This window comes from Bos indicus x Bos taurus, chromosome 17 (genome assembly GCF_003369695.1).
Source record: "Bos indicus x Bos taurus breed Angus x Brahman F1 hybrid chromosome 17, Bos_hybrid_MaternalHap_v2.0, whole genome shotgun sequence".
In the NCBI taxonomy this organism is placed as follows: domain Eukaryota; kingdom Metazoa; phylum Chordata; class Mammalia; order Artiodactyla; family Bovidae; genus Bos; species Bos indicus x Bos taurus.
In genome coordinates this window covers 3169078-3194287 of record NC_040092.1, presented here as the reverse complement: position 1 = coordinate 3194287, position 25210 = coordinate 3169078, and the positions used below count along the sequence as shown (strand labels likewise).

The 25210-nt window shown below is 51.4% G+C and overlaps 1 protein-coding gene across 10 annotated transcripts in view; it reads right to left on the bottom strand.

Moving 5' to 3' along the window:
* Positions 1-3847: 3847 nt before the first annotated feature.
* The window catches only part of MORC2 (MORC family CW-type zinc finger 2), a 42693-nt gene continuing 21330 nt past the window's right edge, over positions 3848-25210 (bottom strand). For 3 of the 10 annotated variants that reach the window (XM_027566283.1, XM_027566284.1, XM_027566291.1), the window contains 23 exons: positions 24871-24961; positions 21336-21444; positions 17769-17928; positions 17545-17656; positions 17020-17145; positions 16507-16586; positions 15783-15865; positions 15209-15294; positions 13773-13913; positions 13526-13680; positions 13276-13404; positions 12686-12791; positions 12264-12396; positions 11159-11233; positions 10700-11080; positions 10052-10186; positions 9625-9679; positions 9088-9229; positions 8741-8983; positions 8558-8651; positions 6632-6820; positions 5892-5945; positions 3848-5513 (listed from right to left, as the gene is read on the bottom strand). In XM_027566283.1, coding sequence (XP_027422084.1) covers positions 5445-5513; positions 5892-5945; positions 6632-6820; positions 8558-8651; positions 8741-8983; positions 9088-9229; positions 9625-9679; positions 10052-10186; positions 10700-11080; positions 11159-11233; positions 12264-12396; positions 12686-12791; positions 13276-13404; positions 13526-13680; positions 13773-13913; positions 15209-15294; positions 15783-15865; positions 16507-16586; positions 17020-17145; positions 17545-17656; positions 17769-17928; positions 21336-21444; positions 24871-24961 — 2948 coding nt within the window. In that variant the 3' untranslated portion in view covers positions 3848-5444. The remainder of the gene's footprint in view (positions 5514-5891; positions 5946-6631; positions 6821-8557; positions 8652-8740; positions 8984-9087; positions 9230-9624; positions 9680-10051; positions 10187-10699; positions 11081-11158; positions 11234-12263; positions 12397-12685; positions 12792-13275; positions 13405-13525; positions 13681-13772; positions 13914-15208; positions 15295-15782; positions 15866-16506; positions 16587-17019; positions 17146-17544; positions 17657-17768; positions 17929-21335; positions 21445-24870; positions 24962-25210) is intronic. The other 7 variants (XM_027566286.1, XM_027566285.1, XM_027566292.1 and 4 more) reach the window with 7 other exon arrangements.

Below are 25210 nucleotides of genomic sequence, written 5' to 3'. Positions count from 1 at the left end.
TAGCATCAGTCCTTTCAATGAATATTCAGGGTTGATTTCCTTTAGGATCGCCTGGTTTGATCTCCTTGTTGTCCAAGAGACTCTGAAGAGTCTTCTCCAGCACCACAATTCAAAAGCATCATTTCTTCGGTGTTTAGCCTTCTTTATGGTCCAACTCTCACATCCTTATGTGACTACTGGAAAAACCATAGCTTTGACTAGATGAACCTTTGTCAGCAAAGTGGTGTCTCTGCTTTTAATATGCTGTCTAGGTTTGTCATAGCTTTTATTCCAAAGAACAAGCGTCTTAATTTCATGAATGCAGTCACTGTCTGCAGTGATTCTGGAGCCCACGAAAATAAAATGTCATAGTTTCCACTGTTTCCCCTTCTGTTTGCCACGAAGTGATGGGACTGGATGCCATGACCATTTTTTGAATGTTAAGCCAGCTTTTTCACTCTCCCTTTTCACCCTCATCAAGAGGCTCTTTAGTTCCTCTTCATGTTCTGCCATTAAACGGTATCATCTGCATATCTGAGGTTGTTGATACTGCTCCTGGCAATCTTGATTCCTTCCAGCTTGTGATTCATCCAGCCCAGCATTTCTCATGATGTACTCTGCATAGAAGTTAAATAAGCAGGGTGACAATATACAGCCTTGATGTATTCCTTTCCCAATTTTGAAGCAGTCTGTTGTTCCACGTCTGGTTCTAATTGTTGCTTTTTGTCCTGCATACAGGTTTCTCAGGAGACAGTTAAGGTGGTGTGGTATTCCCATCGCTTGAAGAATTTTCCAGTTTATTGTGATCAACACAGTCAAAGGCTTTAGCTTAGTAGTAGTAGATTTTTCTTGGAATTCCCTTGCTTTTTCAATGATCCAGCGGATGTTGGCAATTTGATCTCTGGTTCCCGTGTTTTCTAAATCCAGCTTGTACGTCTGGAATTTCTAGGCTCACCGTACTGCTGAAGCCTAGCTTGAAGTATTTTGAGCATAATCTTGCTAACATATAAAATGTGCAATTGTACAGAAATCTGAACGTTCTTTGGCATTGCCCTTCTTTGCGATTGGAATGAAAACTTACCTTTCCAGTCCTGTGGCCACTGCTGAGCTTTCCAGATTTGCTGTCATATTGAGTGCAGCACTTTCACAGCATCATCTTTTAGGATTTGAAATAGGTCAGCTGGAATTCCATCACCTCCAGCTTTGTTTATAGTAATGCTTCCCAAGACCCACTTGACTTCACACTCCAGAATGTCTGGCTCTAGGTGAGTGATCACATCATTGTGGTTACTGGGTCCTTAAGACATTTTGTGTACAGTTCTGTGTATTCTTGCCACCTCTTTATTTTTTCTGCTTTTGATAGGTCCTTGACGTTTTTGTCCTTTATTGTGCCCACCTTTGCATGAAATATTCCCTTGGTAGCTCTAATTTTCCTGAAGAGATCTCTAGAGTCTTCCCCATTCTATTGTTTTCCTCTCACTTAAGGAGGCTTTCTTGTCTGTTCTTGCTGAGACCAGTTATTTGCCGCCTCTGTGGGCCTCTGGATAAATTTCTGGTGAATTCAGCTTAGTAAGTCAGAAAACTTCGACTGTCATCCAACTCTTTTTAGAAAAGAAAGGGGAACCCAGAATGGGCAGTGATTTGTCTGACGCCTTGTGAACTGAAAGGAAATTTCTGCAGGATCTATCAGGAGTCCTGGTTGGGGCTGGCACATTGCAAGTTACTAGATGAAAACTACCAGACTGAAACACAGGCTTGCAACATTCTGGCTCCTTGCTGAGTGGGCGGTCCCTCACCAAACTCTTTTCTCTGTCCAGTCTGTCTTGCTCACTATGGAGAGGGTGCCCCCAGCAGTGCTGAGGGCAGTCAGAGCATTGAAGTATGGCCACAGAGAAGGAATATTCTTCTGTAGCTCTGTTTCCCATGGCCAAGCTGCCTGTCCACTTTCTTAGGGAACCAAGAGCAATATGGCCCTTCCAAAGGAAGCCTCAGAGGTTCCACCTGCAAAAAAGGGCAGAACCCTCCAGTGGAATTCTGAGGATGTTTCAGGCATCTTGGCAGCTGCCAACAGGTCCCTTACAGCCTGGTCCACCTGCAAGACAGCCTTTCACTGGGGACGAGTAGCCAGTGGCAGCACCACCCGCTCAGGCCAAACCTGTGTTCTATGTAAAAGACACGGAAGTTTGAGCTTTATCTGTCTCACACTTGTTGGTCTTCAGAGCCATGAACTCTTGCCCAACACTGCTTGAACCACAGGTCTGAAAGACAGTCATGTCTTCAAGGGGACCTGGACCCAACAAGAGGAGCCAGAAGGCAATATCACTCGGACACACATGCAGGAGAAACAAAAGTTTCTCTCATCCTGTTATTAATCCATTGCCTTCCTCTGGTAAACAATGTCAAATCCTTGTCTTCTAGTAATATGGTACTGATGTGGGGTTTTTAACGCTAAATCCACGGGACACCTAGGGGCTGAAGGGGTAGTATAAGGTGGACATTTCCCAGAAAACTCACCCCTTGTTTTTCATGATTTTGATGTTCAGTATCTAAATCATGTCCAACTCTTTGTGATGCCATGGACTGCAGCATGACGGGCTTCCCTGTCCTTCACCATCTTCCAGAGTTTACTCAAACTTACGTTGAGTTGGTGATGCCATCCAACCATCTCATCCTCTGTCGTCCCCTTTTCCTCCTGCCTTCAATCTTTCCCAGCATCGGGGTCTTTTCTAATGAGTTTACTCTTCGAATCAGGTGGCCAGTTGTCGGAGCTTCAGCTTCAGCATCAATCCTTTCAATGAATATTCAGGGTTGATTTCCTTTATGATTGACTGGTTTGATGTCCTTGGTTTAAAGTCCCTAACCCAAGACTCAGAACTACAGCCCTGTCCCAGAAAGAAACAATGATTGACCTCACATAAATTCATTCAGGCCAAATCAAAAATCCATAGGCTTTTCACCTTTCAGATTAAGATGGAAGAGACTGCAGACAGGCAAGGAGAGGGGTGAGGAATACACTGTTGGTGGGGACTGAAATTGTAAAGTCTTTTCTGGAGTGCCTCCACCTTCTGACACAGACATTTCTCTCTGGAATTCATCCAAATAAACACAGATCTAAGTACACACACACAGATAGTCATCATGGAATTTTTTGTAAACATTAAAAACCTAAATGTCTATAAATGGGACCAATGAGTAACAGTACATCCAGGACACTGAAACGCTATGTGGCTGTCAGGATAAAGTAGACCCATGTGAACTCTTACAAGTCCCAGGATCTACTAAGGCAGAGCAGAGGAGATGTGCACTTGCTCAGAATGGATACTCTTTAGGGAGAAAGAGCACTGGGGCGGGGGCGGCGGGGCCCTGCTTTCACGGTCCAACCTTTTACACTGTTTGAATTTTCATCATGTGCATGTGTCACCTGAAAAAAAAAAACAAAAAACCAAAAATATTCCTCCTGCTCCATAAAAACAGGTTTCTGCACCCATTCACCTTCTTGCAACAGACATTCCAGACCATCCTCTTCTTCCCAAGTTGTTAGACAATTCCAAGCAGCTTAGTTACCCAGTTTAGAAGGGAGTTCCTGCATCTTATCTTCCTGCCCAGAATGGCAACAGCTCTGCCTGGAAGCAGGCTATATTCAGCACCGCTGTTGCTGGGTTTAAACAGCAGAGTAGGAACACCTGGAAGTTGAAGCTAAAATATTTACGAACTTCAGTATGTCAGTTTCTGTGGGTGTCAAAGACGGTGAAGATGTAAGACAATGAAGATGGAGATGAGGAAGAACTTGAAGACAGCTTAAAGACACATGGTGGAAAGAATGAAGAGGAGGAAGGTGCTGGGTTTTACTAGAAGAAAACAGACTGAGTTCAGGAGTCTCACCAGTAAAAGTTTATAGTATTGCATTTTGATTACAGGTGTGTAAATAAAAACCTTGAGTATTACCCCCTGGTAAAAATGCAGAATCAGCTTCTATCTAGATTAAAACAAAGTTTGAGGACAAAAATGGATCATATGCTGCCTGTGATGAAGAAAACGAGCTGGACAGGATAGGAACCACCAGCTCAAGAAACCCCAAGACTCTTGGAAAATCTTCCGAGGAAGAGGTCAGGGCCTCCCTGGTATTTCTCCGGAACAGCCCTTGCCCAGGGGTGTGGTTTTGAGAAGTCCCAAGCCCACAAATCATAGGCACTTCTGGCCACATGCACAAGTGGGCAAAGACCTTAATTCCCGTGGCCTGCCTCCCTCACCATTGCTTCCCCATCTCCTGCAGTCTTCATAGGGCGGCACGTGGCCACTGCTGAGCAGAGGTGGGCAGATGCTGGAAACACCGAGAGGTCAGAATTGCAGACCAGTGGGGCAAGATCATGGTTCTTGTGCCTTCAGAAAACCCGAAGTCCCCAAATACAGGGGGGTAAGGAGTGAGTTGGGGGAAATCGAACCAGAACTTTTCCAATGGCCATTATAGAAAACTCAGCGACTCTGGCCTTGGTCTTTGACCCTGAGTTGTTTGAGGACCACAGCAGTATGAGGCTGTGACTAGGCAGAGGGAGGCATGGCGTGCTCAGGGGCTCAGTGACCCCCTCCTCCCATCTGCCCCAAACCAGAGACCCTGACAGGGCGTGGTGGGGTGAACAGAGGGGAAGCAATAAGAGCAGCAGCCCTCCCCAGGACCCTGCCACAGTGGCAGATGAGGCCACCACCAGACCAGCACAGCGCTCCTTCACACACAGGATTCCTAAGGGGACTCCTTTGGAACGCAAATGATGTGCTACCCAGGTCAGCAGTCTGACCAGTCAGATCTGTCCACGCCTTAACCTGGACTCAAGTTTTTGTGGCAGGAAACCTCACCATCTACCGCTAGCTAAGGAAATGTCCAGCAGGGAGAATTTAGGTGGTGGATGGGGAAGCTGAACAGGAAGATCTTTCTTCCCCGAGCTGACTGCACAGTGCCACAGCCGAGAAGACCGACCACTCGGACCACCACTCACCTCCCTGACCTGAGGCAGGGAGCTCCTCAGCGCTAAGCCTCCTGCTGATGGTAGCCCCATGGAGATCCCCTGGATTGAAGCTCCTGGGGGAGCACCAGCCTGGGAAGGGTCCTGTCCCTCCCCCAGCCCTGCCCCTGGAGCCCCTCCAACTTCCAAACGGCGCTGGAATTCACCACATCTTGAGGAGCCAGGAGCCGAGAGAAGCAACTCAAGACTTGGCATCCTGGTTCTGTCCTTTGCCCAAGAGTCACCAAAAAAATGTATGGTCTCACAGCAGGCACAGCATGTTGTTTCTTTCAAAAAATAAATATTTATCAACTTAGGGTGGAAGAGTCAAAGAGTCAGTCTCTCTCCCACCAAAAGCACAGATATCCCGTGAGTCAAACCAAGGTGAGTCCATCAACCCATAAATGAAACGCCACCCTCAGGAGCTCTGCCTTGAGGGGCAGGGGAGCTGATCTCTGGCTCCGGGCCCTAGTCCCCCTTGGTGATCAGGTCCTCGATGTAGGCATCCAGCTCGTCGTCTGTGTTAATGTCTAAGTCCTGGAACAGAGCAGGGCAGGGTCAAACGGGGCTCACAGGGTGGTGGGAGGCCCGCCTCCCCAGCCTTCTTGCAGCCCAGGCCATGCCCTCTACTCTCCCCCTCCACCCTGTCGAGCCGCCCTTGATCACCCATCCCCTCTCCGTCCTCCCACTCCTGCCCGCCTGCCCCAGCCTCACTCTTACACTCAACACATCCAACAGCTTGGTCCCACCACCCACCCCGGGTTGTTCCCATCTCAGTACAGGCCTCCCCCCTTCCCTCCACTCAGGGACTCAGACAGACTCGAGCAGTCGCCCTTGCTCCCCCGTCCTCCCCTCAGACACTTCTCTCCCTCCTCACTGGCACCATCCAAGGTTCAGGCCTCCAGAATCTCTCACCCAGATAACTGGGAACCTCCTCAGTGGAGTCCTGGACTCTAACCTCGGCCTCTCCTACAACCAACCAAAGTAGGTGTCTTAGGCTGCACACGTCTCAGCACCACAGGTCCAAGGACCTCCCACCTGGTACAGGGCCCTGCCATGGGCCCCGCTCTTCTCTCTGCCTGCAGTTCACACCCCACCCCAGCACGTCTGCTTCTGCCTTGGGCCCAACCACCTCCTCACAGAGGCTCCCCTGACACTCTAGTACAGTGGCTTCCTGTTGCTCTCTCCTGTTTCCTTTGTGGCACTTCCTGCCGTCAACAGTTCTGTCTCCTCCCTCTGCTGTGCTCCGAGAGCAGGGCCCCTATTGGTCACCAGGGGTCACAGGACAGGGATCCCCAGTTTCCTGCCCAGATGAAGGGCTGAGACCACAGGACATTCCCCACTTGTGGGCTACCCACTCCCATCCAGGCGTCATCTGGAAAACCAAGAATGTCTTTGTTTCATGACTCCGAAGTGTCTCAAACCAGGTTGCAGGTCACCATGTCTAAACAAGGGCAGAAGTCTGATACCGTGGGTCTGGCTGGGATGAGGCCCAGGCAGCCGCACCACCTCCAGCCCTCCTGGTCAGGATGCTGTGCCGCCAGGGTTGGAACCACACATTCCTATGAGTGGGGAGAAGGGAGCACGAGGTACCCAGCCCCCCCCCGCCCAAGACACCAGGTGGTCCGCCGCAATGAGAGGGTGGCCTGGCTCACCTCCTGCACCTTTTGCAGGAGTGCCACGATGTTGGTCCTCAGCTTCTGCAGCTTCTCCTCGGTCTCACGCAGCTTTCTCTCGGATGTGCGCAGGCTCTCCTCAGAAGCCTTGGCCCGTGAGTCGGCACGGCTCTGGTAGGAATGGCACAGGTTCTGGAGCCCGACTTCATACTGCTTGAAGTACTCTTTCTGTCGGAAGAGAAGCCAGCGGGTAAGTGCGTGGGCTCACAAGGGTCCCCAGGGCCCTTCCAGACGGGCACTGGTGTCCCCAACTGGCTCAGCACCAGGAAGCTCGGCCTGAATGGATATCAAACCCAGGAGCCAGTGCCCCTGCAGCTCCGAGAGGAAAGACCTTGAGGCCCACCTCACAGGGCTGCCTCAAGGGTGGAGACGGGATCACACCCAGGAAGCACTTGGCAAAGAGCTCTGCAAACCCCAAGCCGTGAGTAAACATGAGGCACGATCCTCAACCATTCTCCTTTTAACTTGCCAACAGCACTGATGAGCAATCCACATCCAGGTCACACCCAACCAGTATGTACTGGGCTCGTCAGTAGCAGACAGCCCATCCATGTTTGTGAAGTATGTTTACACAGCATACAACTTTTCACCATCTTCTCCAAGCACCTGAAAGTCCCCAGCAGTGTGTAGTGATGTTAACCAGCAGCTTCTCTAGACAGGAGCTTTTCCAAAGTAGCAGAACACTTGTTTTGAGTGAAAGTTACATGGTATCTCAATATGAAAAACAATTTAGGTGTATCTCTTTATGTTTAATTTATTTTCAAAGTTATTATGATTTACTCATGAATCACTAGTGAGAACGAAAGGGCCATTTTGATGAACACAAACCTAGAACCAGCAGTCTGGCTGACCACCACAGTCTCTCCAACTATAGCATTTATTTACTTCTCTGAAGACCTATGAGCTACCCAGCACTGAGTGGCTCCTCAGTGCTGTTTTTAAAACGTTGTTAGAATGCTTTATTTACAATCTAGAATACTATCCTAGTAAATCAAGATGGCAACAGAAACTTCAAGTTCTGCACAGAAAATAATTATCACTTGGCAGCTCAAAATAAACGTTCAAGCAGGTGCCAAGAGTATTAAAATTTAACATACAATGTCATGAGCCTAACTATGATTCCTGTATGTTTTTGAATTTTTTCACTTTTAAGCCATTACAGATTCACATGCAGTTGTGTTACTTTTAAAGTACACATTTGAATCTAGTATTGCAGGGCACCTGAGCGCTTCATGGAGCGCTTTGGCAGCATGAGGAGAAGTAGGATGGTCGTTGACAAACGGACACAGACACAGTGAACATTGTTCTGGTGTGTCCCTAAGATGGAAGTATCAAAGTTTGAGTTATTTTAGGCATTTCCCTTAGGAGCTATTAAGGTGGCCCATTAGTGGTGCCTCCTTTTACAAGCGTGAGCGAAAGACTATTTCCGGCTCAGACACTCCTGCTGACCGTGCTTTGGCCTGGGTCATGCCCGCTGTAGAAATCCCACTGCACCCAGGCTTTGCTCATTTTGGCAACAGCCTGAAGCCAAAAGCAACGAAGCTGACAAGAGGATGGCAGGCCAAGCCTGCTGGCCTATCAGCAGTGTGTTCCCAGGACCTGCAGAAGACGCCTGCAGCCCAAACAAGGGCGAGCACTGAGGCGCAGCAGCTCCCTGGGAACCCTGGGAACTCATCGCCTGGAGAGCAAGACCCTTGTCCTCTCAGGGTGTTCCGGGTTCAAATCTTGGCTCTATCACAGCAGACTGTTAACCTCTCTGAGCCTGAGTTTCTTCAACTCCTAGCCTCATTTCCTTGAAGTGGAATGGAGATAAAACTCCCTGCTTTTCTCTCGGACAGACTTCATGGAGCACACAACTGAGACCTGGCAGTCACAAGAAGCACCAAGGCGGGTGGGTAGACTCACCAGAGGAAACGAGATCAGCTCATCTGAATTCATAGCACTCAGCTCCTTCTTAGAGATGGGGAAACTTGGAGGCAGGAAGTACCGTAAACAATTCCTGAACAAGAAGGAAGGTGGGACAGGAAATCAGAATGGCACAGAGTCGGAGGGAGCCACCACTGGTCCCGGAGCAGGACGATGACACACCGAAGAATCTGGACGAGGAGGTCAATGGTCTCGTGGTTGGTGCTGGGGGCGGTGGTGTCAGGCTCGATGGGGATGCAGTCCGAGGTGGAGGGCTCCACCGTGGCTATAGCTTGCTGGGCCACCAAATCCCCCGCCGGGGCCGCCGCCACCGCCACCTCTTCCCTGCCCTGGCGCGTGTCTGGGCTCTCATACTCTGGGGACGGGGGCTTCATCAACCGCACATCGTCGCTGCCTTTCTCCACCCTAGGGAGAACCCAGTGTTTGCCACACGTGTTCCAGGCTCCCAGGCGGGCTGCCTGCCCCTGCCCTGGCCAACTGTCAACCCATCTTCCTGGAAGGGGTGTTACCAGCGGTCTCTTGGTGTTGTGTCCGTGGGCACATAGTCAAATTTCACCTTCCACCGCATCGCATTCTTGCCCACCTCCACAGCTGTGACACGGCCTGTGTACCACTCCCTATTCACACGCACCTCCACGTGCAGCCCTTTATCTGAGAGTGGGAGCAGGGCTGGAGTCAGAAAAGTGGATGCACTAGAGCCCCCCACCCAGCCAGGGCCACCCAGGTTCACAGACAAGAATCCCTAGAAGCTTGATCCCACTACGCCAGGGACGTGGAGCCCAGCCACCTTGGCCTCTTTCCCCCACTTCCCCCTCACGAGGGTGCCACAGAGCAGCAGCATGAGTGACAGCCAGAGGTGAACACCAAGGAACTGACGCTAAAAATAAACATGAAGCTGTGCTATCCTCAGAAGGCTTCTCCGAATTAACACTTGAAACCACCGTTGGAGGAGAGCCCAGAGCCAACAAAGCCTTCGCAATGAGGTGCCGCTGACCAAGGGACCCTTTCCCACTGCCCCAGAGGCTCCAGGCACCTCCTGAACTTACCTTTCTGAGCCCTCTTGAGGTCAGCCGAGTCCTCTTCCCCAGAGCTGTCTGAGAGCTGCAAGGACAGTCTGTTAGAGACACCGCCAGTGCCCCTGCAGAGCAGACCATCTGCCTGGGGTCATCTCATGCCACCTCAGGCAGCCTCTTAAATGCCCGAGCTTCACGGAGAACCACTCTCTCAACCACTATTTCAGTATCTACATACCTGCCTCCAAAAACCTCGATGAACAAGAGGAGGCAAGGGGCAGAGAGGCACAGATCTGCATGGGTGTCAGCTCAGGCCTTGAGCAGAGGCACAGTGCATCTCAAGACCCTCCCAGGCACTGGCTTCTAGGCGTGTGTACGACTGTGAGCCCCTCAGAGGGGGCCTGGGCTTCTGGTCAGCTCGTGTCAGACTGCAGGGGTGGGGAGGAGGCTGAGGACCTACCTCATTCAAGTCCTTCTTTTCCTCCTTCACAACCAACTTGCCCCGCTTGGACCTCTCCTTCCTCTTCTCAGCCTCTTCCTCTGCTTCTTCCTCATCAGAGACCCCGAGGCTCCGCTTCCGACTGGGAGTGGCCTGCTGCAAAAGCAGCAGGAATGTGAGGGACTCTTTCAGCCCCTCAGGTGCTGGAAGAGCCCATGTGATGTAAAGGAGCCGTTCAGAGAGGGGCCTGTGGGTCTCCGTGCCCACCAGGGCTGGGCACCCAACACAACGAGGGACAGGGCAACCCCCAGGCCCAACACCCACGAGGACCTCTGCTCAGAGCTGTCACGGCAGGGCCCTCTCGGTTCACACCTCACTGAGCCACACCCACCACTGCTGTCACCAAGATGCACCCTCTGCCCAGAGCAGGAGAAGCCAGTGGAGGTGACTTGAGTCTGTGGGGTACCAAACCTCAGAGGGGTACCAGAGAACTTCCTGGACAGGGGACCAACAAGCTCTGTGCCCCCCACCCAGTGCCTTCACATCCCTCTCCTTTGCAGGGGCAGCAGGGAAGCCGGATTTCCACCAAGCACCGCCCCCATGCAACCAACACGGCCCCTCCATCCCTGTACCACTGCGGGCGGCGCTGGGGGAGCTACAGCAGCTCACCGGGGAGAGTTTAGTGGGCAGCTCTGGCTTCTTGACCACTGGAGTCTTCAGAGCTCGGGAGGAAGGGACCTCCCGAGGGCTCCTGGAGTTGGGCTGGGGAGATGGTAACGGTGGCTGTACCGGGGGGGTGGGCCGGGACGCAGGCCTGACCAGAGTGTTGGCAGGCTTCCGGGGTGCCTCGGGAGGCTGGAGTAGCCGGGAAGTGCTGGCCTCCTCCCGGGCAGCTGGGGCAGCAGGCTTTGGGGCACTACTGATGACAGGAGCCTTTCTGGGCTGGTTGGCTGGCCTGGGTGCTTGCAGAGAAGGGGGTCTGCTCGGGGCATTCTTGATCACAGCAGGTAAAGGAGGCGACCGAGGACGCTGAGGTCTACGTGCAGGTTCCTGAAAGAGGCTCAGAGAGTGAGAATACCAATCCCAGCATGAGACCCAAGAAGAGCCCCCGCCACCCCAGGGCTTCACCTCAGAGGAAGGTCTGGTGGTCACTTCCAAGGGCAGTTTCTTCAGGTCAGCCTGGGAGCGAATGGGTGTGGTTTTCTGCAGGGTAAACAGGATGAGTAGGTTGTCTGGTGCTTGGAAGTCAACTCTTTTTGGAGCCCTCTCTATTTGGGACAGTGGGCAAATAAAGACCATCTGGACCACAGTCCTAATATTACAAGCCTCCCATTCTCACTGAGAAGACAAACTCACAGACAGTAAACCACCAGCAAATTACAAGATTCTACATCATTATTCCAGCAATCAAGAGACGGGAAAAGTATCAATGGACTAAATTCCTACAAAACAAGGCAAAAAAGACGGGAGATCCCTGATGGACAAAGCCAGAAAGGACCCATGGGATTTGGCAGATGGAGGAACATACAATACGATGAGAGCACCTGCCTGACCAGAAGCCAGAAAGGAAAACGCTTTTGTAATAAACATGATAAAAGGTGGAGGCTACATACATACCTTAAAAAACCCTGACTAATCAATTAAGGAAAAAACAATAACCAGTTTTGAAAAGAAATATGTGAAAAAAATGGTTCAATTTTAGAAATATGAAATTCAAATTATAAGATGTGTATCTTTTTTCAAGTTTTCAAAAACATTTAAAAAGTACTTGTATTAAAAAAACCTACGATATACTACATCTTCTGGAGGATACCTTGGAAATAAATCCACAGAATTTTAAAAATCCTTTTACTCTTTCAAATTAACTTCTGGAAAACTATCCTATAAAAATAATTAGACCTAAAAAAAAGTATGTCTGTGTGATTTGACACAAAAGTCATGATCTCCATATTTCCAATAAGAAATACATGTATTTATGCTAGTGGTCATGAAAAGCTGGATATGAAGTTAACAGTTACCTCTAAAATAGGATATTTCCTGGAGTTTCAAAACATTCCAAATGAATTGGACCTCTTTGTCATATACAATTTTTTTTCAGAATAATCAAGGCATAGGAGAAGAGGGTGTTGGGAAGCTCGGGCAGTGCTTATGGGTTCAAAAGGAGAGTGAAACTAGCCTGAGGGGACAGACGAGCTACTGAGGGGCCCTGCCCATCTGTCCACTGCCCACTCACTTGCAGGGCCTCCAGCTTCTCCTGCTGCTGGCGAATTTTTTCTGTCAATTGCTTCTGCTTCTCTTCCTGTGTCTTCAGGTCCTTTTTCAATGTTCCCAAGGGAAACTTCTGCTTCTGTTCTGAAGCCTCACACCTGTGGAGAGAAAGTGCTAGAGCAGGCATGGCAAGACGGTTCCAGGTAGGGCAGGGTCCTTTGTCCTCAGCCAGCCCGTGCTCTTTCTCATCAGAGCAACCTCAGACCTCCCAAACGCACAGAATACTCACTGCAGGACACGCTTCTGTATTTCCAGGCACTTAGTATGCACAGCAAGACAGAGATGTAAGGATAGAGCAGTGACCTCAAGAAGCACAGTAGAAGGGTGGAGGAAGCTCAGGGGGTGTGGGGGGATGCCCACAAACTCCTTGTTAGAAAAAGAGCTCACCGGTCCTGCTCAGGATCAGGGTTCATGGAGCAAACCCAAGTGTCAGGGTAATCTCTCTCCACAGAATTCAGCTGAAAGGGGAGTGTCCGCCACTTCAGACACAGATCTGTGACACAAAAAACACCCCCAAGCGTCGGCATGCCCACCAATAACAGTCAGGCTCCTCCCAGCCAGGCCCAAGACAGAGATGCCCCTGACTGTCTATGCAAAGATCCTCAGCCTGGCTCCACCTCTGCCTTCCTAACAGAACAGTCACTCTTACCAGGGACAGTGATTCCAGCAAGGATGGAAACTTTATTCATACACCCTCAGCGGCCCCAGCCCTCTCCTGCTTCCAGCAGGATCCTGGCTCAGTCATCACTCACATTTCTACCCATGTGGTACCACACTGGGTTAGATGACCTCCTGCCTCATTCAGGTGGAACACATGGGCAAGGCACAGTCCCAAGACTGAGTTCCCAGGGCCATCACCAGACAGACTGGTATACCCAGCGAGACAGAAGTCCCTGACTGTCAGCGCAGTGCAGAGACCAGCACGGGGCCATGATGGAAAGGAGCCGGGGAGAGGGGCTGCATGACACCCAGCTCACCACACTGGATGGTGGTTGGGATCTCCATGGATCGCCGCCGCTTGTAGCGCAGGTCACTGGACGGGGGCTGGTTCCAGTTGGCAGAGAGGTAGCCAAACTCATCCCAGAACTTGATGATTCCCCGCTGGGCTGGAAGGCAAACAGCCGTGTGTTGAGTGAGGAGTCGAGTGAGGCATCAGGCCCCTGGACGGGGAGGACCCCGGCTGGCAGGGAGGAGGGCGCCAGCTGGCAGGGAGGGGCGCGGCACTACCGATGGCGATGTCCTTCCAGTACTGCGCCAGGTGCTCCCCCATGGCCCGCAGGAGGTGCCGGTACTCCTTGGCGTCCGCAAAGTCCTGCTTGTTGTGTGTGGGCTCCAGGACCAGGTAGGGCACATCAACGACCCCGACAACCCCGCCGCACGCCCTGCAGGAGACAAAGGGAGACACCGCGCTCACCCACTGGCCAAAGCCCACCCACCACCTGTCCACGCAGAAGCCCTCCCTGGCAGCACTCACATGCCACCTTCCAGTTGTGGGCCCACTTTCTCATACATCTTGATCAGGCGGCTACAGTTGTAGATGAACATTCCATCCAGGTCCCGGTGTTCAATGTTGACCCCAAAAACAAAGTTCAGTTCCTTAGGTTCTTTAAGTGCTCTGAGAAGGCGAAAGATAAATTCAAGCAGATCAACCCCTTAACACACACCATAGTGTTTATGATTAAGCTGAAACTTGAAACACTTAGACGTTTTGCCTTTGCATTCAATATGCAACCTGTTAAGACTCAGTAAGGTCACTGTGCAGTCACTCTTAGTTCCCCCTAATTAAAAGCAAATGACTTTGGCTTTTGGTATCAAACAGGAATGGATTTAAGAATGAAGCAGATTCTGTGAAGCTGCTGCAAATCTCTGCAAAGATAGCTGTACTTTGGAATAAACACAAGGTAATCTGCAGACAGTAGAGAATCTGCCTGCAATGTAGGAGACTCGGGTTCAATCCTCGATCTTTGGGTTGGGACGATCCCCTGGAGAAGGGAATGGCAACCCACTTCAGTATTCTTGCCTGGAGAATTCCATGGACAGAGGAGCCTGGTGAGCTACAGTTCACGAGATCACAGAGAGTCAGACACAACTGAGCGACTAACACTTTCACTACAGTCTGCATAAACACTCCACCAATGTGACAGTAATTTTAAAGAGACAAAAATTCACAAGAACAATGAACATGTGAGAGAACAAACATCTCATGGGATGTTAACAAAATCATGGAAACTGAAGAGCAGACAGACAACCAGTGGACGGACTCACAAGACAGAAACTGGACACCTAGGCCTGTGGTGAGGAGGTCAAGAAGCAAGCAGGACTCACACCGAGCCTGCAGAGACTCCAGACGCGCAGGCAGACACGGAGATCATGCAATGAGCATGACAAATGCCCAGTTTAGATGAAAAGGAACGAACTCAACCTATAGCATTATTCTATATCTGTAACCAGGGATAAAAATTAAGAGTCGGTATCACCAAGTGGGAGACATATAAGGAACTTTACAATTGTATTTCTTACACGTCCTATATTTTACAAGCTCCATATGATGAGCACTTTATCCACGCTTTCAATGAAAAGAAAAACTAAAAAGGAAGGGAAGAGGACAAGGACAGGAAAGGTGGGGAGAGAGCAGAGGCGAGAGAGAGAAGGGGAGGGAAGGCGAGACAGTGCCCGGAGGACAGGCTGGTGCCCCACTCACGGTGCCGGTTCCGCCCGCCGAGTCCTGGCTCAGGAGGGAGCTGAGCCAGGAGCCACTCCTGGGAATCACAGCACTAAAGGCTTTCTCAAGGGAGCCATGTGTGACAGAGGGCAACCGAGCAGGGTGGGGAGGGAGGCCTCGAGCTCTCTGTCCATCATCCACACAGAAGTACATGGTTACACCAGAGCCGCGGGCGGCCGGGCACTCACCGCTGCTTGGCCTCCTTGATCCGCTTCTTGACGTCGGCTTCCCTGCGCAGAGTAATGGCTGTGTTCTGGACCTGCCGCAACATCACCTAGAGACACACGCCAGCTCCAGATAAGGAGAGGAAGGCCTCTGGGCCACAGCTGGGAATGTCGCAACAACAGGCCTGAACTGCTCACTTTGAATCATGTGGACGCCAAGACCAGACCTGGAAATTTAGCTTTCTGCAGAAAAGGGCCCTTACTAGGGACAAGTTCAAAACCTGTGCTTCATGTTATCAGAGTTGCTGACATTAAGGAAACAACCCCAACCAAAGCCACAGTCTACAGAGGTGCATATGGCAGAGGAGGGGCAGAGAACTGCTTCGACCATTACTACTGCGTGTGACCTGGGCAATCGACCCTCTTCCATTTCCTTCTATAAACTGAGGATACTATAACAGTGTCCTCCTCGTGTGGCAAGGTGCCATGAGTGTGCAATAGTGACTACAGAAACATCAACATATCCCATTTCACAGCTTTAGCGCAAGGGTTCATGATTGGCAGGACATGGAGCCAGGTCAGCAACGCTGAGTCTCACCCTGGAGTCCCGCGTGAGGTCTCCGCCCAGGCGCACTTCCAACGTCCGAGCTTTGCTCTCTGCCTCCCGTGCCTTCTCTTCAGCTGAAATCCAGAAGAAGAAACCATGATAAGGATGCAAAAGGTCAAAACTCTTGGTCAATTCCCCCTTAGTGTGCAGTCCCCATGGGATGCGATGTTTGACACTGTCCGGGAACACGGGAGCGCCGGAGCACAGACTTGCTTGGAAAGTCAAGGAGGCTGCGAGGAAAATAGACACATTTTCCCAACTCTACAAATAAATCAGACAAATAAAAAACTGCCCAAGGCAGCAAAAACTAAACGGTCAGTAGGAGCTGCAAGTTTCCAACATCCTCAGCAAATCACTCTCTGCAAGCGGCCAAGAAGCTCTGCCAGCATGAGAGACCTTGAAATTTTTGCCCTGGAGTCAAGAAAACCAATTTCATGAGTATCTGCGCCAGAGGCCAGCGTGGGATTCTTCGCTTTGGGCAGATGAGCTAAGGAGTTAGTGCTGCTTTAGGTAAGTGCCTATAAATGGGTGAAGGAGTAGCCTGGGGAGAAAAACTGCTGAGGCGACTGGAACATGGAGGGAGGGTACAAGAGGAACCGGAGCAGAGGTTCAGGACAGCCCACCCTGGGTGCTGGATGGAGCTTTTGCCTGGATCCTGCTTTTGCCACAAGTCCCCAGACAATCCTGCCAACCCTCCTGCCCAAGGGTTCATTACCAATCCTCGCCACGTGCTCAGCTTTCTTCACCTCCTGCTCCGCACGGGTCTTGAACCGGCTTGATGTGTACTTGTACATCCTGGGGGAGAGGTAGGTAACCTCAGGGCCCAAGTAAGAGGGACCCAGGGCAGCAAAGGTCCTCGCCGGCCACCCCGTGAGTCGAAGCTGGGTTTCTTTTAGCAAAAAGACTCAATTCCCTACTCCACTTGCCCTCTGCCTCCTGTTCCATCTCTGAAAAGCAGCCTCCCTGCACTCACTGACATAGCCCCCTGTGCCAGCTGAGCACCCTCCACCTCAGAAGGCACATTCAGCGAGCCCCCTGAGCCAGCTCCACCCCTCCCTCAGTACCCAACAAGTTTCTCCGCAGTAAATCGCAAGCAGTTTAAAGGCCCAAATGCAGTCAACACTGTCAGCCACTCATCCACCACGACTCCAACAATGCCCCAAAGACATTTGGTCAGGCCCCATCCTAGGCCTGAGGAAACAGCAGGCCCAGGTGGGCAGGCCCCTACCTGGGCTTGTACAGGCAGCAGGAGAGCCGCTTGGTCTGCACCTTGTGCCCATGGATGAAGATCCGCATCCGGGGATCAATGTAGAGCACGGCAGCATAGGCACGGAAGGAGCGGCGCTCTGGCTTCCTGGAGGTGCGGGAACAGAGCGTCTGTCTCTGCCCCACTCCCAGGCCACTCCAGGGCTGGCTGCACAGCCTCTCCTCAGGCTCTCCACCTTTCCACTTCCCACCTCGGCTTTTGCTGTCGAGGGGTGCTTTCCCTGGGTGGGCACATGCCCACCACATCCCCACTATAGACTCGGCAATTCTGCGCCCCTCTAGGCCTCTGTCTCTTCCTCAGTTAAGGAGTTGGGGCAAGGATCTGGATTAGCTGAGGACCTGCTGTCATCCTATTCATCCCTTCTGCCTCATGGCAGGAAGACATGCATTCTTAGATTTGCCAGCTCTAAAGCTGGGGAGTTCAGGGCACATGCTCACCCCTCCCCTCAGGCCACCTCCCTTTGCCTCCCTCCCCAGCCACACTCACGTGCCCTCCAGCGAAGTCTCTGCCATCTGGATATCCCGTGGATTTGAGACTATGTCCAGCTCTGGCTCTCCGTTATCCATGAGTTTGAGGTTGAAGATGATTACCAGCGTTCCTAGGAAACAGAAATCCTCCTATGGTTCTGCCAGGCAACCCCAGCCAACCCCACACCACTCAGGGCTCTGGCACGGTCCGATGCTAGAGCTGCAGGTGCAAAGCTTCCTTACCGCTGTCCCCAAGAATCTTCATGAACTGAGTCATCACCTCCTCTTCATTGCGGAAGGGAGAGTATTTGTAGATGAGTTCTGTCTCAATGGCAAACTTCTCCACGTTGTCTGTGACAGGTTCCCGGGTCCGAGCATTCCAAGTGGGCAACGGGACTATCACCTTTGGAGTAAGCACAACAGATGCTTTGAAGGAAGCCCCAGAACAGCCTTCCCCCCAAATACGCATCCATCTTGTCCTTCCCCACAGTGGCTCCACACTGGCCCAGAGTCTCCAGCCAGGTGGCAGAGGCTCTAGCTTTGGCCCCTTCCCAAGGCTCAGCCTCAGGTGCTAGGTCCTCTGGGTACATATGCTGGTTGATGGCCAGGCGGTCTCTGCATGAGCAGGTCCCTGCTTGGGATGTCCTTGGTCACCCCCCCATTTTGGTAATAATTCGACTTTTTCCCCTAAGCAAAATATATTTCCAACTATCTAGTGAAACTCCAATACTTTGGCCACTTGATGCGAAGAACTGACTCATTTGAAAAGACCCCAATGCTGGGAAAGATTGAAGGCAGGAAGAGAAGGGGATGATAGAGGATGAGATGGCTGAATGGCATCACCGACTCAATGGACATGGTTTGAGTAAACTCCAGGAGTTGGTGATGGACAGGGAGGCCTGGCGTGTGGCAGTCCATGGGGCCGCAGAGAGTCGGACACAGTTGAGCAACTGAACTGAAGTGAATCTGAAGGTACACACAGACATAACTTACAACTCAGCAATTCTACCCCAGTTATCTACCCTAGGAGAAATTCCTGTATGTACTTACCGACACATGTGTAAGAAAAACAGCAATAACTACGGAACAGATAAGCTAAACTACAGCGTATTCATAGCACGGAATTCTGGGCAGTGATGAAAATGAACCACCTACAGCTACTGCGTCAGCAGAGACGGAGCTCACAGTGACGTGAAAGCGGCAGCGTACAGAATCAACAACAAAGCCGAGGGGGGAGCTCCGCAAGGAGGGGCGTGGGTCCCCTTGTTGATGTATGACAGAAAACCACAAAACGCTGTAAAGCAGTTATCCTGCTGTTAAGTTAAAAACAACCCTACAGTACGGGTCCATTTATATAAAATTCATAACTAGGAAACTAAACTACTGTTCACAAATGCATACACAGGGGACAGAACTATAAAACAAGGAAACGATCATCCCCAAAGCAGCTTCTTCGGAGGTGAAGTGAGGATATGGTGGGTGAGGGGCACAGAGGGACCCCCAGCCTCAGTCTATGATGGTGGCTATGTGAGTACCTGCTTTATGATCTACAGTGTTAACTGCTGCTCTATAGCAAAGCGATTCAGTTACATACACCCAGTTTTAATATGCCCTGTCATATGTATGAGATTTAATCTTACATCTAAGTAATCTTCTAAAAAATCCTACTCTTGTCAATTATACCTCAGTAAAGCTAGGGGGAAAAAGTCCTACTCATTCTTCAAAAACCCTACAGCAAATGCCACTTCTCCAGAGGCATCAACTGAACCTCCCGCAGCTCCCAGGGAGCCCTGTGGCCTGGGATTCCCTCTCCCGAGGGAACAAGCTCTGCACCCCAGCAGGGTCGAAACTGATGCCCACCCTGTGCAGAAGGGGACTCTGTGACTTAACAAGCTCTGTGGTGATAAACTGTTAAGAGTTCTGAGGCACTTCACTGGTTTCTAAGAACCAACCCTGGGGCTGGTTTGGACACATTCCTACCCAGCTGAAAATGATCTTATTTTAAAATCTTGGCTGAGTTCACACTAGAGCAGGATCCAAAACAGTGACCTTCTAGCACCAAGTAAGGAAAAAATTTCAACCTAGCTTTTTGGCCAGGGGTATTGAGCTCCATTTGTGTTCTATGATCTGTGCCTCTCGCCACGCCTCTCATCCTTCTCAGCATCCCAGGTGACAATCGCATCGCTTTAACCTGTGGGCACTTCACCGCTTTTGGCATCGCCTGCCGTGGGAACACAGCTCCTTTTCTTTCGGTGTCGCCACTCTCTTGGCTTCCCCTGCACACTAGGACCTCAGCCGTCCACAAACCCTCCTCCTTCCCCTTCCCCTGTCCAACTGACTGACCACCAAATTTGAGGCCCCACGAGATGACGACCACTCATATTTATCCAACTTCCTGCTGGAGTCCCGCCAGGCTACAAACAGCCACGGCCTCTAAACACCAGTGCCCTGATCTTTCCAGTCCAGCCACCAAATAGCCAAACTGATTTTTCCAAAGAGAATCTGACACTGTCACACCCCTGCTTAGATTCCCTTTAGTGGCTGCTTTTAATAAAGTCTCACACACTTCCCAAGGCCTGGGGGTCAAGTCCAACTTGCCCTCCCTGTTCTCCAGAGGCTTCTACCATCTGCCAAGCCCCCACCCACTCTCAGGACCTGGACCACTTCTACTGACATGCACCCCTCCTCCTGCCACCCTCAGTCATTCACGAAAAGACCCGAAGAGCCCAGCAGGGGCTGCACCCTCCGGCCCCTCCTTCCCAAGAATGCTCTCCTGCTGCGGCACCTGACTCACTGAAAAGGCAAATGCTCTCTGGCTCACCAAGAAAACGCACACGAGCTCATCTACTGCGATGCAACCTCACATCTAAACAAGGCCAGGGCCCGTCTAAGCACAGCCAGCCAACACAGATGAAAGCCACTGAAACTCTGACCAAATCCGCCCGCTTACACGACAGACATGTTCTCTGCCGACCCGCTCAGCCTCCTTTCTCAACCTCTTGCCTCCATTTCTCACAGCAAAGGAGGTAGTCCAGCCTGAGGCTGGGCAGGCCAAGGCCTTCCATGATCCTCCAGTGAGCGGGCATGGACCTCACCAGACCAGCTCTGCAGATATCTGAGCCACCAGGCCCAGAATCAGCTGGGTAACTTATGTTTTTAATTACCAAAAGGTTTCAAAATCAGAATATTCTAGAGTCATTAGGCCTTTCTTCTAGTGTAACAATAATCAGCTGGGGCCGAGTGACAGTTGCCACTTACCGAAGAACTTACACTGATTTCCCATGTGTTTACCTGCTTCACTACCCACCCAGGCCCCTGCGGGTAATCAGACTGCCTTTCTGATACCGACGGTGAACAGAAAATGCACTCAGGGCACATGGCACTGAATCACCATCACACCGGAAAGACAGCGCTCTTCCTATTATTATCACCAGCTGTGGTCTCCACCCGTAGTGGGGGAGGCCCCATACACTCCCCCTGATAAAACAGCTCTCTGGAGGGACACCCCTAGCCCCGCCCCACACCCCAGGACCAAACTCAAGCTGCAGATCTAGGAGAGATACAAATGCACTTCTTGGCTCCTGCCATGTGCAGCCCCATTCTTAGAACAACTGTTCTCTGAAGCTGTGAAATGATACCTGCCTTAACCCCTTAACTAATTCATACAACCAATTGGCTAATCCCCTAACCGGGGATGTGGCTGCAATTCTGAAACCCCAACAAGCCCAGCATACAAGTGACCTGCGAGAAGAGTCTGGACAGAACCGGGAGACGTGGGATGGTGACTGGGAACGTGAGGAGGGGACCCACCTCATCAATGCCTTCCTCCTCATGAAAGGTGCGTGACAGGAAGAGGCAGGTCATGGTGTCTTCCTTCTTGGTGAAGAGGATAAAATCCTTCCCGATGCGCATCGAGCCCCTGAAAGGGAAGCAGACAAGGATTACTCTCCCAGGGAATCAAAAGCTCGACTGAAAAAAGGGCAAATCCCTGCTCTGGGTGTGATGAAACTGCCTTTGGAGGATTCTCCTGAAGGCGTCCCTGGGGCCCAGGACCCCCCGCTGAACGCCACAGCCCTTGAACCCCTTCCTCCCCTGTGACACTCCTCCTCCTGCCCTTCACGGGCCCAGCTCTCCTTACCACCTTCTCCACAAGGCCCCACCACACTAGGCTCTCTCCTGTCTCACCACCGAGCACCAGCCCCAGCCTGTCGCTTCCGTGCTCTGGGCACCTCCCAGCCACACAGGCTTCACTCCAGTAACACCTTCAACACGTCGACTTCCACGCTGAGCATATCCAGCTCTCACCCTGTCCTTGCTCCGCTGACACTAACCCACCCCATCCACTCGTTGAAGAACAGCACTGTCAGGAGAAGGGAACAGCCCACAATACCTGTGCTCACAAGTCCTCCAAAAACCAGGGTGACCTTGAGGCTCAGCCAAATACAGGGCTAACCAGGCAAAGCATCACTGCTGAAGAGTTTCAAGGCGTTCTACCACTGGCTCACGGCCTATAACCACAGCCATCCTGGGTCTTGAATTGTATTGTTATGTCTACTCATTAAGCCACTGGTTCCTGCTGTAGGACCCGAGTGATTTCTGAGAAATATGCCTCGAGGCTGACTTCCAGAAGGCAGAAGTCTGAATGGAATCAACTGCCCCTTCCTCAACTTGGCCGAGTTAATCCTTCTGAGGAGCAGACAAGGACACACCTTTCCCAACAATATGAAACAGGGTAAAAGCGTGAAACCCTGGCGGAGGGGTGCCCACCGAACAATGGCCACGCGGTTCCCGTCTCCTGAGCAGCTTCTGTTACCTCATTAGTCCTCTAAGACCCCAGGGCGGTGATGGTGGTGCGAAACCTTACTACTCTCTTCTGTGTACAAACACAAGCCGGGCCGGCATGCCAAGCACACGAGTGAATGCCATGACCCACTTCCCCAAACATTCGGGAAAACTCCAGGACACTATCCAGAGACACCCTGGGGGCTGCCAAGTTATGTCTCTCGTTCTCCGTTTTTCGAGGCACTGGCAATGCTCCCTCCCCCACACAATCCCATGGTCCTCCTCCTGAAGCCTGCTGCTGCTGCGGCTGCGTCACTTCAGTCGTGTCCGACTCTGTGCGACCCCATAGACGGCCTCCTACCAGGCTCCCCCGTCCCTGGGCTCCCCCGTCCCTGGGATTCTCCAGGCAAGAACCCTGGAGCAGGTTACCATTTCCTTCTCCAATGCAGGAAAGTGAAAAGTGAAAGTGAAGTCACTCAGTCGAGTCCGACTCTTAGCGACCTCATGGACTGCAGCCTACCAGGCTCCTCCATCCATGGGATTTTCCAGGCAAGAGTGCTGGAGTGGGGTGCCATCGCCTTCTCCTCCCTGAAGCCTACCAGAAGCAAAATGCGGCGAGCCAGCTTGCCTTCTGTCAAAGCCTGCTCATGCCCTAATTTGGCAAAACCTCCCTTTTGTGCCTCTTCCCTCTGTCTTTGATCCTGACCTTGGAGGGGAAATAAATAGCAACCACTCAAAAATGCCACTTCTCTGCTGACTTCTCTGCTTCTTAGCCCTCTTCTCACCACAAATCACTTCCTCCTGAAACTCTTAATTTCTAAATTCATCTCAAAATGAATTCAGTCTGAACACTAGATGGCCCCATCTCAATGGCTCCTCCCCAAAAGGCGTTCTACTAAAATACGCTGATGACAACACTCCCAACTTCTGTGTGTTTTCCTTCCTGGTCTTCTAAGCACTTTCAGACTCACATTTCATCTGCTCCCGAAACTTGCTCAGTAAGGAAGAATGTCAGGGATTAGAAACACATATTTTACAGCAGGAAGCAGACATTCAGAGAGGTGAAAGGGCTTGTCTGCAGCCATAGAGCTGATGAAACCACATGGGAGGAGGCTGCCTACCATCCCGGAGGGAAGTCCAGGCTTCTTACATCTGACACATCAGTGGCTGGAGACTTAGAGGACCACACCAGAATCACCTAGGGAACACGTCAGGGGCAAAAGAAAGGTTCCCAGACCCTACCCCAGGTCCACCAGAGCAGGCCAAAAATTTAGCATGGAAAGATTAAAGAAGGAGAGAGAAAATCAGAAGTGAGAAACCAGGCTAGGGCACTCACGGCCCTGAGCGAGAGCACGTAGTTCTTAACCCACTCACATGCGTTACACCCCACGTTACAAAGGAGGAAGCCGAGCCTCAGAGGGTAAGTGACTGATATCACATCCGAACCCTGGTTCATCTGACTGAAGTGAGGCAGACAGCAGCTCCGGCCTTGCCATCAGAAAGACGTGGTGCACACCTCAGCCCCTGGGCATTTTCACACCTCTGGGCAAGTCACTCCACCCAGATAAACCTTGCTTCTTGCATCTGAAGCTGAGAATCATGGTACCTACACCTCACAGGGCTTGGGTGAGGATTAAACTATATCACCCAGGTGACGTTTTTCAGCACAGTGTCCAGCACGTGCTAAGTGCCTGACACTGAGAGACGAGTGGGAAGTCCAGGCATTAGGTCTGTGCAGTCGTGGGAGGCATCGTCTCTCTCCCGCACAAGCCCCAGCCTGCTGCACAGACGCACAGCCTATGCTGCTGCCCGGCCAAACACACCCTCAAAGAACACAACACGTTTCCACAGCAAGACCAGAAACATGACTCAGAACTCCATCTGTAGAAACTCTAATCCCAATAAATCTTATTCCATCCAAAGGTATGTACAGCTGGAAGTGAGCATTTCAGAAATAGAAACCCTTCTCTTGGGGCTTTGCTCAAAACCAGAACAACACATTCCACACACCAAACAAGTGGGAACCAAGGGACTGAGAAAGTAGTCCCAAGGGATATGAAGACATAAGGTAAGTCCCTGCTACAGGGCCTGGCAGGACATGTGAGCAGCAACCAGGCCCTCCATGTGGGGGAGGCTTTGGGTCTCTCACCCTGGATCCCCAGTGCCTGGCACAAAGCATGCCAGCTGCTCTGGGAACAATGCTGCACCGGGAGACCCTCACCACCTCAGATGCATCCCCAGCACACAAAACGACCACGAGCATCCTCAATCACAGGTACAAATGAGAATTTCCAACCAGAGGGGAGGCACCCTTCCAGAACACAGTGCTCAGAGAAGCCTACAGATTCTCCTCCTCAATGGTTCTGGAAATTCACACTCTTTCATCTGTGGCGTAAACCAGACTGAAAGTTGGTTTAGTTCACGTTTCTGGCCATCAGTTGCTAAGTCCCTAGCCACCACCCCTTCCTGACTGTCCTCCTGTTCCAGGATTAAGGTGATGAAGTGACAGGGAGAGCAACGCTTGATTTTGTTGAGTCCTGTGACGGGCTTCTGGTATACTTACGACTTTAACCCATTCCCGTACTGCCCGATCTGGGTGGACTCAGGCGTTCGCTTGGCCGACTTCCCGAACTGGATCACGCTGGCAGCATCACCTGAAGAGGCAGGCGAGAGAGAAAGGGCAAAGTGTGCTTTTCTTTCCCAGGCTCTCAAAAATAAATCCAAGCGGGGCTGTCTGTCTACTGAAAACCTCTGCCAGGAAATTCACAACTGGGAGGCAAATGGAGGAAACCTCCGATTGGCCTGTCAGCACCACCATCACGAGGTCCTAGTTCCATTACCAGAACGCACTAACTAGGCTGGGGCAGGCCACCACAGTTCCAGCTCCAGGATGTTATGCAAGC